We start from the raw sequence: 13,611 nt of genomic DNA on the forward strand, positions 1-13,611 counted from the left end.
ATCCCTCCTTAATAACTCTATAACTCACCTCAGCCTTAGATTTAATTGCTTATCTGTGTGTAAACGTATTAACCCTCTGCTGTATCTGTTTTGCTGCCGTCCCGGGGGCCCGACAAGCCTCTCTGACTGCCGTGCCTTACATCCAATGAATAGTCCTTCTCTGAGCGGTAATAGGGAATCAGCATCGTAGCAGCAAGCATTGGCGGCGTGTAAGAGATAAATCAGATTGGGGGTCTTGCTTTGCCAGTTTATTGAATCTAAATTGCGTGCGCGCTTGGCCCCCGCCGGCCCTACACGGCCCATCCATCTCCCGGCTGATAATGGAGCAGGCCCGATTCCACCTGGTGGGAGCATTATTACATTTCCCCTCTAACGAGACCCAGCTAATCCTGCCAAGGGAGGAGAACAGAAGAGGGGAGAAAAGAAGAGAATAGTAAAGAGAGGAGTGAAGGAAAATGTTGGGGGAGGAAGAGAAGAAAGAGAAAAAGTAGGGAGGAGGAAAGAGATAGAAGAGGGTTTAAAAAAGAAAAAGGAAAAAAAAGATCCATCCTGGCATCCTCCATCTACCTCCCACTCTCCTGCCTTCTCTCTTTCACACTTTCTTCCTTTCTGTTGCCGCGCATAAAACATCTTCCAGCGCCATCACAGCTACATAGCCCCTGGGCCCCTGAGCTGCAATTACACTCATAATCACAATGCGATTTCACTGACACTCTCCGCCCCTTCCCGCTGCCTTCCCTCCTCTTTCCCTCCACCCCTGCAGCCAAGACTGAACGAAGTCTAAATGAAGTGAAAGGCCTCTCCTTTCCCAACAGCCGGCCGTTTATTACCTGCTTTAATAAAAGTCCATCACAGAATTATCCGACAATGAACTGGAGCCGCTAAGTTGCCGAGAAAGATACTTCCAATAAGCAACGTCTACGCGCAGATGCGCCTATGTGCGTTGTTGCTGTTAATTCATTTTACATGCATTTTGCACCTGTAATGTTAACAGGCTTTTCATGCTAGTGCAGCAAAGTATGTTGCTTTAATGTATTTTTCTGTAGTTAATCTTTTTTTTTTAAAGCAGAGCTACTTATTGATGTAATTAAATCATATCCCTGGCTCAGCGCTCAGGCCTACTTTCATTGTTTTGAGGGGGCAGGAGCCCCGTGAGGCAGTGCACTGATGAGAGATGGATAAACAGTTTGATTTTCTGCTATCGCCCCCAGGCGCAGTGTACTGGAGAGATGAGCAAGAGAAGGAAGAGAAAGCATTAAAAACGAGGAGGGGTGGGATAGGGCAAAACAGAAGGAGAGAAGCGAGCAAGAGGATAAGAGAACCTGTTGGGGGAGGGATGAAGGGATAGAGGTGGAGGATAAACATGCAAAGAAAAAGAGGCGACAAATCACTCCTGTTGTTTTGTGTACACGTTTGTGTGCACAGAGGCGAAGCTTTGCCTCTTATTTTTGCTTGTTTGTCTGTTTCCCGTGCTGTTTTAGTTCCTCCTTTATCGCACATGGCCCCCGTATATCTGCCGATCTCCCTCTCCCTTTTTTCCCTCCTCTTTCTCCCCGTCTCCCTTCCACTCCATCACACCACCAATACCGCTCTGTCTCCTACCTGCCTCTCGGTAGCCCCGAGCAAAGAGTGAACTGAAGAACACAGAGGAGTTCACACACACATACAAAAACACACACACACACAGGCAAGAAAACTTGTGAAGGATGGTGCAGATCGTCTTTTTTTCCCCTCTCTGCTTTTTTCATTTGGCACATTCACACAGACACAAACTTACTAAATTATGACTGTGTTTGCTAAGAGAAATAGATTGGCTGCTGTTGATTTGGTTAGGCTTGCTCCCATGCGCATACACATACATGCACCCGCCATAGCTGAGGGAGGTAGTGGAGGGTTCACTCATCCATGTAGAGTCATTGTTAGTAAAGATGCGGAACCTCCAGACTTAACCAGCCGTAACAGCAGTGTGACGGGTTCTTTGTCTACGCCAATTACTGAACAAAAACAGCAGCGCAGTCACAGAGAGACTGGCACAACCCATGGCCTCCTGCATCCAAACACACACAGACACGTACACGGGCCTATGTATTGTATTTTTATGTAACATATTTACTTGCAGTCTAACTAATACACAAAGTCAGGCACAAAATGAGAAGCGTGCGCTGAGCACACATGCATATGCAGACACCTCGAGCGGTACAATAAACCACATTTGGACACCCACAGCTGTGCCCTGACACAAACATGCTGTAAGCACTCACAAACACTTACACCCACTCTTATATTGTATTAACTTCCCCAAAAACAGTGCAGCGCTCTCATTCTCTTCCTCCCCCTTCAGTTCTCGTCGGCTCACTCTCTTCTTCTGTTTCTCTGCCTCTTTTTTTCCCTTTTTTTTCTCAAAGTTTAAACTCATTAAGTGTAATGATATTGGAGACTCAATTTTACATAGCTCACTCATCAACCAAGTGAGATAGCAATAAAGGCGAATGGCTCCGCTGAGGCCCTAACGCTGCAAAATAAATGATGCGCCGCAACGGAAATGTAATTAATTTAGAGGCAGTATTGATAGTCCTGCCATACACGGCATTATATTCTTTAATGTGGCTTAACATCTTGATTATTCAGGGGGAAAAGGTGGCGGAAAAGGGAGCGGAGACAACACGATTCATGATGAGACATGCGTAAAATGCCCTGACGAGTGTTTACTCCCGCTGCCTCACTTTCTCTTAAGCTTTTCATTATGCCAAGACGATAAACACCTCTCAGGAAGAAATGCTGACTTTTACAGCAGCATAAAGGGAAAGCAGTGAAGGGGTGCTGCCTGATATGGAGAGGAGGATAAGGCATCATTCATATTTTGTGTATTTCCAGGCATACTGTTTATTCAGTGACGAATTCTGTGAAAATTGCCTGCATTTCCTCTCCGATGAGCACGTTTGTTTCAAAATACAGAAAAAGGGCCACAAAGAGATGTATTTATTTTAGAGGGGCTCAGATTTATTTGAAAGAATGGGTTTGGACTGAATTTATTTCTATTTTTTTACAGGACACAAAATGATCATATACCTTTAATATTATTATTAATTGTTTAATTGATTATTAAAATGATATACGTCTTTCCTTTCAGCTAAGACTGATGAAGTCCTGAAGGCCAAAGTTGCCAAAAGAGAGGAGGAGGCCCGGAAAAAGCTAGAAGAAGGTGAGTGAAAAGAGTTTGTTGTGCTTTTGTGTTCACGTTAATGTCGGCACCAATACCAAGCCAGTTTTAATTTGGCAAGGCAAAGAAAAATAGAAAACAAATCAAAGCCTGAACCATTAACTATAGCAAAACTGCAAAATTAGAGACGTCGGCAAGATTGAGCAGCGGAAATAATAAAATAGTTCATTCTAATTATATTACTAGTAATCTTTGTTCATATTTTGTTCTCTATTAAGAGCCATCAATATTAATTTTGAGGAGTGGTAAACATGAAACGAAAAACAGACAAAATTGTGGGCAGTAAGACATCTGTTGCTCAACTTCAGTTTCTACACGTTTGTCTAAAATCAGCAGGATCAGGTGTAACTGGTAAACAACAAAAAGGCAAAATTGTTGCATGTGTGTTCAGACATATTTTGTAAAGCTTAGTGGCACGTAAAAAAAGCAAACACTTGAAATGCTATGAAGTGAAAGAGCAGGAAATATAGTGCTCATTCTTATAGCAAGAAATCCCTCCGCGCTTGGCAGCATTGGGGATTTTACAGTGTTACTCATCTAATGTGTTTACATTAACAGATCAGCAACCCGTCTTATGCTTTCACACACCATCTATACTTTGCAAAACATGGATTCTGAGATGCTGATTAGTTTTTATTAGGACAGCTGTAATTTACATGAAAACGCTGGTAGAAAAGTAGAAATACACACAGCATTGCAGGCAATAAATCTATCCCGAATCCCCCACTACCACCAGCAAAGGACAAGCAGACACACACACATTCGCAGACCCACACATTATCTCAATACACATTCAAATTAAGTCAAGAGTAATTTGCAGTGGATGTGCTAACACTAATAAAGTCCTTTCTGACCAGCACGATATAAATGAGAATATCAAATGTTATCAACAAACTGTGTTTGTTTTTATGTGTACATGCACACACAGACTTGTGTAGTCGTGTCATTTCTTTTTTCTGATGTTTTATATTTCTGGACTCTCCCACTTTTCTTCTGGTATAATTTTTTTTGTTTACGTCAAGGATGCATGGCAGTGTGACCTTTAAAGTTAGCTGACCTTTTAGCCAAATGAAAGTCCAGCCATCAGAAACTAATTAGCCCTGCACTCTTACTTTAGTCGCCCAGTAGTGGGAGGAATTGATTCCTTCCTCCTCTGTATTGCACAATGTTTTTGTCCTTTTTTTGTTTTTGTTTGTTTGTTTTATTCAGCGTCTCTTTTTTCATGTTCATATTACTCTTTTTTTTTCTGGTCTAGTGCACTGTCTCTACCTTTCCTTTCCTTTCCTTTCCTTTCCTTTCCTTGCATCACCTGCACCTCCAGCTCTCTTTCTGTGTCTTTCTTTCTCTGTTTTTTCACATCTCTGTGTGGATGCATTGCCAAAGTGGTGACTAAGTGTCTTGCTTGGGGCAACAGATCAAGGCTCCCAGTCAAATAGCTTTCTTAAGCAAAGTTCACACTGCACCGTTGCCTCTTTTTAGAATCAGTTGACTCGTTCTCCCCTTTGCTCAAAGCTCCCTCTACCTTCACTCCAACTCCAAAAAAAAGGTGTTGTGCTCGACTGTAGTGGAGCGGTGCAGTACAGCATACTGAACAGGCACTGCCTTGGAGGATGATCATTTTATTCGTTTCCCCCTGCACAGGGACACAAGAAGTGAGATCAGAGTCACGACAAAGTGGCCCTGACGACTCGCTCTTGTCTCTGCACCAATAGGAGCCGCCGTCACAAATACACACAAGCACGTATGCACAAGCGGCGTCGGCTAGCTCCATCCTTTTCTGCCTTTCCTTCCAGCACATTGAAAAATGGAGGTGGGCAACTGATGCTGCTAAACAGCAGATCACCAAAGTTCTCCTGATTCCCTGCAGGGGCTCTCAGAGGTCAACACAACTAGAAAGTTTACACTTGAACCGCTAAGTCAACTGAAATGAGAAAACCGTTTAAACAGAATGGAGGGGAGAAGTGAAGAACACTACCACCTACACTCCTCGTTCATAAATAGATTCACGTCCTAGACTGGCAATGTGTTTGAGTTAGTTTAGCCCTAATCGAAACCATCGAGATCTGATTCATGTGGATGCTATGATATGCAAGCTATTATTGTAGCGAACTGTGGCTGCATACTGCGGAGCCATGAGAGAAGAGAGGGGTTTTTATCAGCAGGGTTTACTGACAGAGAGGAAGGAGAGGATCAATAACTGGCCCTGTGGTCATCAGTTAACAAAGTAGTTTCCACTTAAAAGGAGTGTTTGGCTCTCTGGTTAAGGGCAGCCAGATGATGCTAGCGGTTGAAAAAGGAAACATATGATATGAAAGGGTGTGAGAATGAGAGGGGTGGATGATTCCTTTGTTAGTTGCATGCCTTGTTTAGGCTATTAAAGCTGAGAGATGCTGTTTGTTTGCCCAGGGGGCTTTTAGCTAACGTGGTGAGTCCAGCTATAATAAGATGGACTGACTGTTCGGTGTGTTTGTGTGTACATATGCGTGTGTGTGTGGACTGTACTATCAGCTGGCACTTCTATAAGAAGAGTCAGCGTGTGTAGTAGAACTATATGTCCGGCTGGACAGTATGTTAAATTACAGCCATTATGAATCTTTTCCAAACTTGTCCGTCTTCCCGTGAGGTCTTTACACCTGGTGTACCTGATACACTGCTGTGTGCCTGTTGTAATTTACTGGAAATGTCTTTCACTACAAACAACACTGACAAAACTGTATCTAGTAATTCATTCATACCAATGTTCATGGGTAGATCAAATGAGATAAAATCAAATGTGCAGAAGTGTAAAATATAGTTATTATGATTTGCATATTTAAATTATTTTTTGAATATGTCAATTTTAAATCATATTCCCATTATTATTATTATTATTAATAATAATAATAATAATAATAATAATAATACTCTAAAACCCAAGTATAGTTTATTTTATGTGCCACAGAAAACTATGAGAATTTCGCTGGTACCCATGAAGACAATATAATAAATTATTACCAAAATAGAGAGAGATGGATTTTCAGCCAGTCAGTCTATTTATTTACAGCACTCTGCAAGCGTCTTGTGCCACCCCTCATTTCTTTATAGTTTTTTTCGAAGGAGCCAGACTTTCCTGTAATTTTTTAAAAATGGTCTTGAGCAACAGTTCTCCAGGCTTTCTAGAGGCCTTTCAAAGTTTGTCTTTGTACATTTGTTGCTTTTTTATTCATTTTCCAGTTTGGTCCTTATACCTGGCCTTTTTCAGAAGAAGATTTTTCTGTGTTTTTTTTTTTTGTTGTTGTTGTTGTGATGGCACTTAAGACTCAACTAGCAATCATTCATACATAAAACAACGCCTAACTCAAGGGATGAACAACATAACAGAATCAGAGAACTTTATTAATCCCAGAGGAAATGATGTAGTCACAGTTGCTCCAAGACAGTAAGGCAAACAAGCTAAAGTAGAAATATTAAATAAAATGGTATATTATATAATACCTCTGTATACAAATAGCTCTAATATATAAATATCCCTGATTTATTATTAAAAGAAATACAAAATATAAAGTTGATTTTGAGGTGTCCCTGTTATCATACGGAATTATTTTCTAAGGGATCTGCAGATATTAAGGGCTAACAACCAGTTTTTAAATGGCTTAGGGATTTTGTTACTAGTAGAAGGGTTGCTGACAGGTAGGTAAGCTTAAGGAAAGGAAAGAGGAAGAGATGTTTGAGGTATGACAAGTTGAAAGTCAGTGGCAACAGGTCTTGCGGTGAAATGAATCCGAATTAGAAATTTTTGGTTCAAATTGTAGTCGGGAGTAAAACATGGTGAAGGCTGATGGTTTGGGGCGTCATTTTAGCCAGTGCTATTGGGGAGCTAGTCAATATTGATGGAAGTACCATTAGGTTTTGAACCACCATGCAGTACTATCTGTTAAGTATTTTAGCATGACAGTGATCCCAAACACGCTGCCATTGCAGTAAAAGCATGCCTGGATAGAAACACACAACACAACTCTATCAGACATGGATTGGTCTCCTCAGTGCCCAGACCTCGGCGTTACTGAAGCAGTGTGAGATCGTGCTGACGTAAGAGAGTTCAGGCTATGTTGAAGAATAAAGGTGGTCTTACCAAATAATGTACAAGCTCTGTTTATGCATTACATGCATTTCCATGTATGTTTTCATGTTTCAGTTCGTTTTCTGCCCGGATTTTTCATTTTCCTGGCAAAATATAAAGAAATGAGGGATCGCTTAAGACCTTTGCGCAGTACTGTATTTATAGTTTATTTCAAATACATATCTCTGTTTAAATCTGCATAGTTTCTGCTAAACAGCATAAACTGTTCAGTTTCAGGCAGGGTCTCTGCAGGTGTATGCTCCGATCTGGAACTTTGATGGTGTGCTTAAAACATAATGAGAAAGCCTCCATTGCAGTAATGTTTTTCATTATACCAAGCCTCATTAGGTTTAATTAAGATGTTATGTCAGCTCTTGCTTTTGTGTAACCAAAAAAAAGAGGTAACACATTGACTAGCTGACATTAAAATTTGTGTCTAATTCTCAGTGACCCCGATTAATTCATTCAGACTGACATGCTGTTTGAAAAGCCTCCAAAAACAGCGCACTTTCAACACTATTGTCTCGTGAAATCTGGGTCGTGCGTGTCTTTTTATCAAGCTCTGATAGAAACATTTTTTCATTCGTGCAGCCATTCTTCAACATTTATGTAATTGTGGATTGGACACTAGCCTATAGCCTGCAGATGGTATTTTAGCCCCGAACCTGCACTTTCCCCATTACCTCAATCCACCACCAGATTGGGAGATCATATATTTTAATGAGACGTATAATAGCTCTTTAACCCATATCATTAGGGGAATATATACCTACCGTTTGCTCTTTTGGCAGTTAAACGAAAGGACTGTTTCCCTAATTACGCTGTGTGTAGGACAGGTCACGAGTTGGGTGTGTACCTGTCTGTGAGTGTGTCTGCGTTCAGGAATTATATGACCATTAAATATTCAACCACGGCCCCCCCGCTCCAGCCCCAACCCTCCCTCGACCCAGCATCCATTAACGCCTCATCACCATTTAACTAGCTCTGTTGTCAATCACCACAGGGCCTCGGTTGAAACAGAAAATGTCTGGATTTGGTTTCCTGTCTTACTTGTTCTACATATAGGAAAAAAAGAGTGAATGAGAATAAACAGCCTTTCTAACTGAAGGATACCTCAGTCAAGGACAATCAATATAACCGAATCATTAAGGGTGAATATAATTTGTCTGTAATTTGTCTGATATAATATCTCTCTTTTTAGGTATGATTACATACCGTACTAAACAATTTGGCAGTCAGCTAAAATTTCAACTCTGCATGCAAACCTCTTCATGCAGCACTGGTGTGGGTGTCCATAATAAATGATGTGATCCCTTTTTCTAATTGAAAATAATAACTAATCCATGGATAACAAGCTCTTGTATAATCCAAAGCCATATCCCTTCAGTTCTGGCCTATCTCGGCTGTAATAAAAGACAGGAAATGAGAGGCAAGTGAGAGTGGTGGCTTGGACATTGACGCTTAATGTAATCTGCCTTGAAATCAAATTATTTGACCTGGAAAGCCTAACAATACAAAACTCCTGCCAGGCTGCTGTTAAATATTTAGCACGTGCCTGTCATGAATACAAATGGCGCGCAAATTAGAATCTACAGGCGCGTGACCCCCATATCACACCCTCGGTGCATGGGGGGCTGCCTCTGCTTTAAATGTTTTAATTACCGGTGCCGCGGTGTGGTGTGGCGTGCCACGCTACCTCGCCGAGCAGCGTCACTTGAAGGACAAGCGGTGAAATTCAACTGCTGGTAAACACGAGTGATCTGGTGTCCGTGATCTTATCGTATTAACTAAAACATAAGGATCCGATAGGAGGAATTTTGCCAGGCTATAATTATAGTTCCTAGCATTCTCCCTCAGAGTAGACATCATACTTTATTTGTAATTTTTTTTTAACCTGTGTTCTTTCCACCGGCTATATGATCTACCCGAGGACTCGAGGGAGGCGCTGTATTGCTCTTGTGCACTTTGCACTGAAGGAAGATCCATCTCAGTGATTTTGATGTAAGAAAATCTGGTTTGTATCGATTTGGTATTGATCAGCGGAGTTAGCCTCATCTCCTGTCGTTACTTCAGATAAATGGCCTTATTTGTTGTGTTATTATGTTCAACACAATCATGCCAGGAACAGTCAGAGGAATATTGAACCGACACTTCATTGGCTTCATGGGCTCCATTTGTTCCAGGAATTAAAGGATGTTTTCTGCCAGTATAGCGCCAAATTGAAAGTGGAAAAAGAGAGCATATTGACAATCAATTACACCTTCACTTTAAAGGTCTTTTTCAAACACTGTCCTACAGAAGAATGTTCCACTTTTAATTTTTTTTTTATCCTGCCTAAATAATGATTGATTTGGAGATGAATAGTGCTACAGTGCCTCACTCCAGCCATCTCTCTTTTATTTGCTCCTCTCTCCTCCCTATTCATTCAGGTTTGTGGTTCCCCCCACGTTGAAATGATTAGTTATGCAAGGCTTGTAAGCACTGAATCAGAGTTATGGTCCCCGGGGAAATAAATTTGGCAGAAAATCAGTGTGAGAAGATTTAATTATCACGAAGAGACCTTTTTTCCTTGCCTTGGCCCACTGAAGCCCAAACCCGTCTCCTCTTTCTCTCTTTCTTTCTCTCGTTCTACTCTGAGCTCCACACTCTGCAGCCAAAAAAGCCCTGGCGTGCAGCAAGCAAGCCAGCCCTCTCCTTGCCTTCCTTCTCCTCCCAATTTGTTTCATTACATGGTGATAAGCCAAGCAATTACTGCTTTATTGATTTTTCATCACTGCAAATTTAAAGTTGATTTTTTTCCCCCCTCCCCCCCCCTTCCACCTCCATCTACCTCTGGCTCCCCCATTTTTCGCTGAGCAGTGGCTCAGGAAGGTGATTAGGTGACCCACCTGTCCTAAGCGCTGCTGGTCGCCGCAGAGGTGTGGAGGTGAATACCGAATTCTGCTAACCCCATTTGACCCCTTGTTGTCCCAGGGTAATCGGATGCTGGTGTCGCCCAGTGTGGCTGTTAAATCGCAGCTATGGAGCCTACAACCTAATCATTTCTATAAGGATATCTGTGGAATGACATGTTTGACTCGATAGCGGCCGGGCTGTCTCTGCCGTAGGCTAGATTACGACAGAAATTGACCATGCAGGCTTCCATCCTCTGTTCATTCAGGTCAGGCAGACAGATGATTGACAGCACCCTGCTGCCCTCCGTGATTGGTAATCGTTTCTCAGGTCACCCTTATCAATTAACCCGCTGCCAGTAAACCAATGTACGTTCAGCAACTTTGCATTGAGTCCCAGGCTTGATATTTATTCCAGATTTCCTCTCCTTTCCATTTAGATTAATGACAGCTTTGAGAAAATTTGTTGAGAATTAAGACACTTAATGTGGACTTCTTTCTTGATTAAATTAAAATTAAAAACTGGCGTAACACTCACATATTTAATCAGGATCCTGCAAATGATTTTGGTGATTAAAAGTAATTTTACACAGTTTGATTAAAAAATGAGGAGTGATATGAACATTTTGGCCCAGGTATAAGAACACTGGGTTAGCATTACACCAGCAGTTTGACCCCATAACTAATAACATTCCTAGTATGTGAAAACGACTTCTCAGCACACACACATACACACACGCACACACACACGTACAAGTGTATGTCTGGACATGATCACACACAGTCTAACAGGGTGGTCAGGGTGCTGTGATTAGACACACCCTACAGGTCAAAATGCTGGCATCCTGGGTGGCTGTGGACATTTGGTGGCTCCTGCAAGGTTTGTCATTGACATCAGAGGTCACTTAAGTGTGCGTGTTTGTTCTGTTTAGGGAAGCTGTAATATGTGGCTGTGGTTGTATCGTTTTATAAATGTAGTGTGAGCAATTGTGCTTTTGAAATACCTGGAATGAAGTCGTGGCAGTCCGGTGGGTGTGAGTGATGGGTGTTTTTAGGGCGAGCATATATTTGTCTGCAAAGAAAGCATCATAGTCAGAAAAATAGTGATGTAATAATACACTGATGAATAAACTTGATAAAACTTTCAATACTACAGTCGCCATCTTGGTTTAAAACAATAAAAAAGAACAGTTGTGATGAGGAGAGACGGGTCTTACTATGAAAATTGTTTGCTTATTGGCTAGGAGCTTGTCAGTTATAAGTCGTTAATTAATGAGCATACCACAAGTAATTCTCCATTTTGAAACATAGTTTAAATTTTTTTCATTAAAACAGTATCGACCCACAAACTCATGAGCAGTGAAAGCCTGGATGTGATGAGGAGGGGCAGGTCCGACTGTCAAACTGAATGACTGTCAAGCAACTTGTGATTGACAAGTCATTAGTCAATGACACTTGTGTGGTTTCATGCACTGATAATCTACCAGTTTGAAACATAGCATGTCCAAGATTTTCAAAATAGACTTTCAAAAATTTTATATTCAGCGTAACCTACAATAATGTTCAGATGCCTCTGAACTCTGAGGTTGAACGTAAGGAGTGATGCCATTCCCAAAAAAGAAAAAAAGAGGGAAAACAGGATTTATTTTGGTGATTAAGCAGCCATTCAGGTATCACAGGAAATACAGCATAATACTTGTTTTGGTGTGCATGCAAACACATTCACTGATAGAGATTGATCAGTGCTTAATTTGTGAGTTACAAATACACAACAGTGGCAGGAAGCATAAGTTTTACAGTTTTACTGCTGTTTACGAACACTGTTGCCATATTGGACTGTTAACTCAGCGGTTGCTGGGGAGGTTGCAGCTGCTAGTGAGGGGAGAGGCTCTGTTTGTAATTCAGGAGTCATTTTTAATATTGATCAGTTTCTGTCTTTCTTTTATTTATTTTCGAGTTGAGGGGGCTTTCCAGATTCAAATTCCGTGTGTTAACTTGGAAATTCCCACTTATTCAGGAACACACCATCAATGACTGAGATCATAAACTCAGCTGGAGAGTGTTTATAGAGGTCAAGGCTGAAAGGTTCCCCCCCCACACACACACACATACAGAGATTTCTCTATGATAGCAAATCTTTTTGTAACCACAGCTAGCGGCATCTGGTGTTCTTCAGATAGAATGCAGGGTTAAGGCGCTTTGCATCGATCTGCATCCATGTTCGTACTGTCTGTAGCTGCTGGGAGACTTTTCTCAGCTTCAGTCTGGGACTTGAAGAGAAACACAAATAGTTTAGGCCCAGGTAATTGTGTTCTCCTTTTAAATTAACATTACATACATAAGCCTTGCTACCTAGCTCCTACATTATTTGTTGTCATTGTATTATTAGCCATAGCTGCTACCTTAACAGAGCAGAAAGCTAATGTGGCTATCAGGCAGTCGCCGGCCAGGTCAACATTTATGTTTAATACTTTAATGAAACAGTTGAAACAGGAGCTTTACTGACCTCTTGAAATTCCTATTTTTAACAGTTTTTTCATTATTTTTTGACAAGCCCTTTAGTTGCCATTGGCTATAATCAATCATGCACCAGGACGGTTTTTGGAACATATTATTATTATCATTATTATTATTATTATTATTATTATTGGTCTTTAAGACTATGAGAAAAACACGGTGGCGTGGTTTTGTGATAGTCTTGCTCCTGTAGCTTATTTAGCGACATTTTTCCCCATTAGCATCAGGACAGCTTTAGACTGGTGAGACATGGGAATTGTCTCTCTAACCCCTTACTCACACTATATAGCTGACAGGAATTAAACATTTTAGGATTGACTTAATCAGGACAACAGACCGCTTTTGTGTCTGTCTATTGCCAGTTTCGTGGGGTTTACAGTGTATCCAGCGGATATCTACACAACAGATAACTGCTGTCTGTGCCAAGACTTGTTGCACAGTGTGTGTCTAAATGTCTGAATATAAATGTAGATAAATTTAAAAAGCCAAGAGATCATTTGCTTGCATGTTCCTAAATCCCACTGAGACACGAATTGGTAAATACTACTCGGACTACAAAGAGAAATGAGAAAGCTTTCAGTCAAATTAAAATTGGTCATATGCAGGTATCTGTTTATAGAAATCTCGAATTGACTAGACACTAGAGTCAGAAATCTATTCATGCATTTCCTTCCTTTAATTTAGATAATTAGAGTCATATACAGCGAGGGGTTTTGGGATGTACTTCGAAATGAAAATGTCACTTTTGTTTAGTTATTTTGCATGATTCCCTCCAATAATCTGGAATAAAGGAGAGTAATGTTCTTCACAGTGCCAAGGTTATTAGTCTACAACTGAGGTCAAGAGAGGAGGAGGTAGGAGGACATTTGCCTAATTAATTGCTA

The 13,611-nt window shown here is 41.0% G+C and overlaps 1 protein-coding gene across 4 annotated transcripts in view; it reads left to right on the forward strand.

The window, feature by feature from the left end:
* rsrc1 (arginine/serine-rich coiled-coil 1) overlaps positions 1-13,611 on the forward strand; it is a 121,207-nt gene that overhangs the window by 93,466 nt on the left and 14,130 nt on the right. For all 4 annotated transcript variants that reach the window (XM_005915812.3, XM_005915814.2, XM_005915811.1 and 1 more), the window contains exon 7: positions 3,131-3,202. In XM_005915812.3, the coding sequence (XP_005915874.1) occupies positions 3,131-3,202 (72 nt within the window). The remainder of the gene's footprint in view (positions 1-3,130; positions 3,203-13,611) is intronic.

Source organism: Haplochromis burtoni, unplaced genomic scaffold (genome assembly GCF_018398535.1).
Source record: "Haplochromis burtoni strain Fernald_Lab_line unplaced genomic scaffold, NCSU_Asbu1 Contig_15, whole genome shotgun sequence".
Taxonomy (NCBI): domain Eukaryota; kingdom Metazoa; phylum Chordata; class Actinopteri; order Cichliformes; family Cichlidae; genus Haplochromis; species Haplochromis burtoni.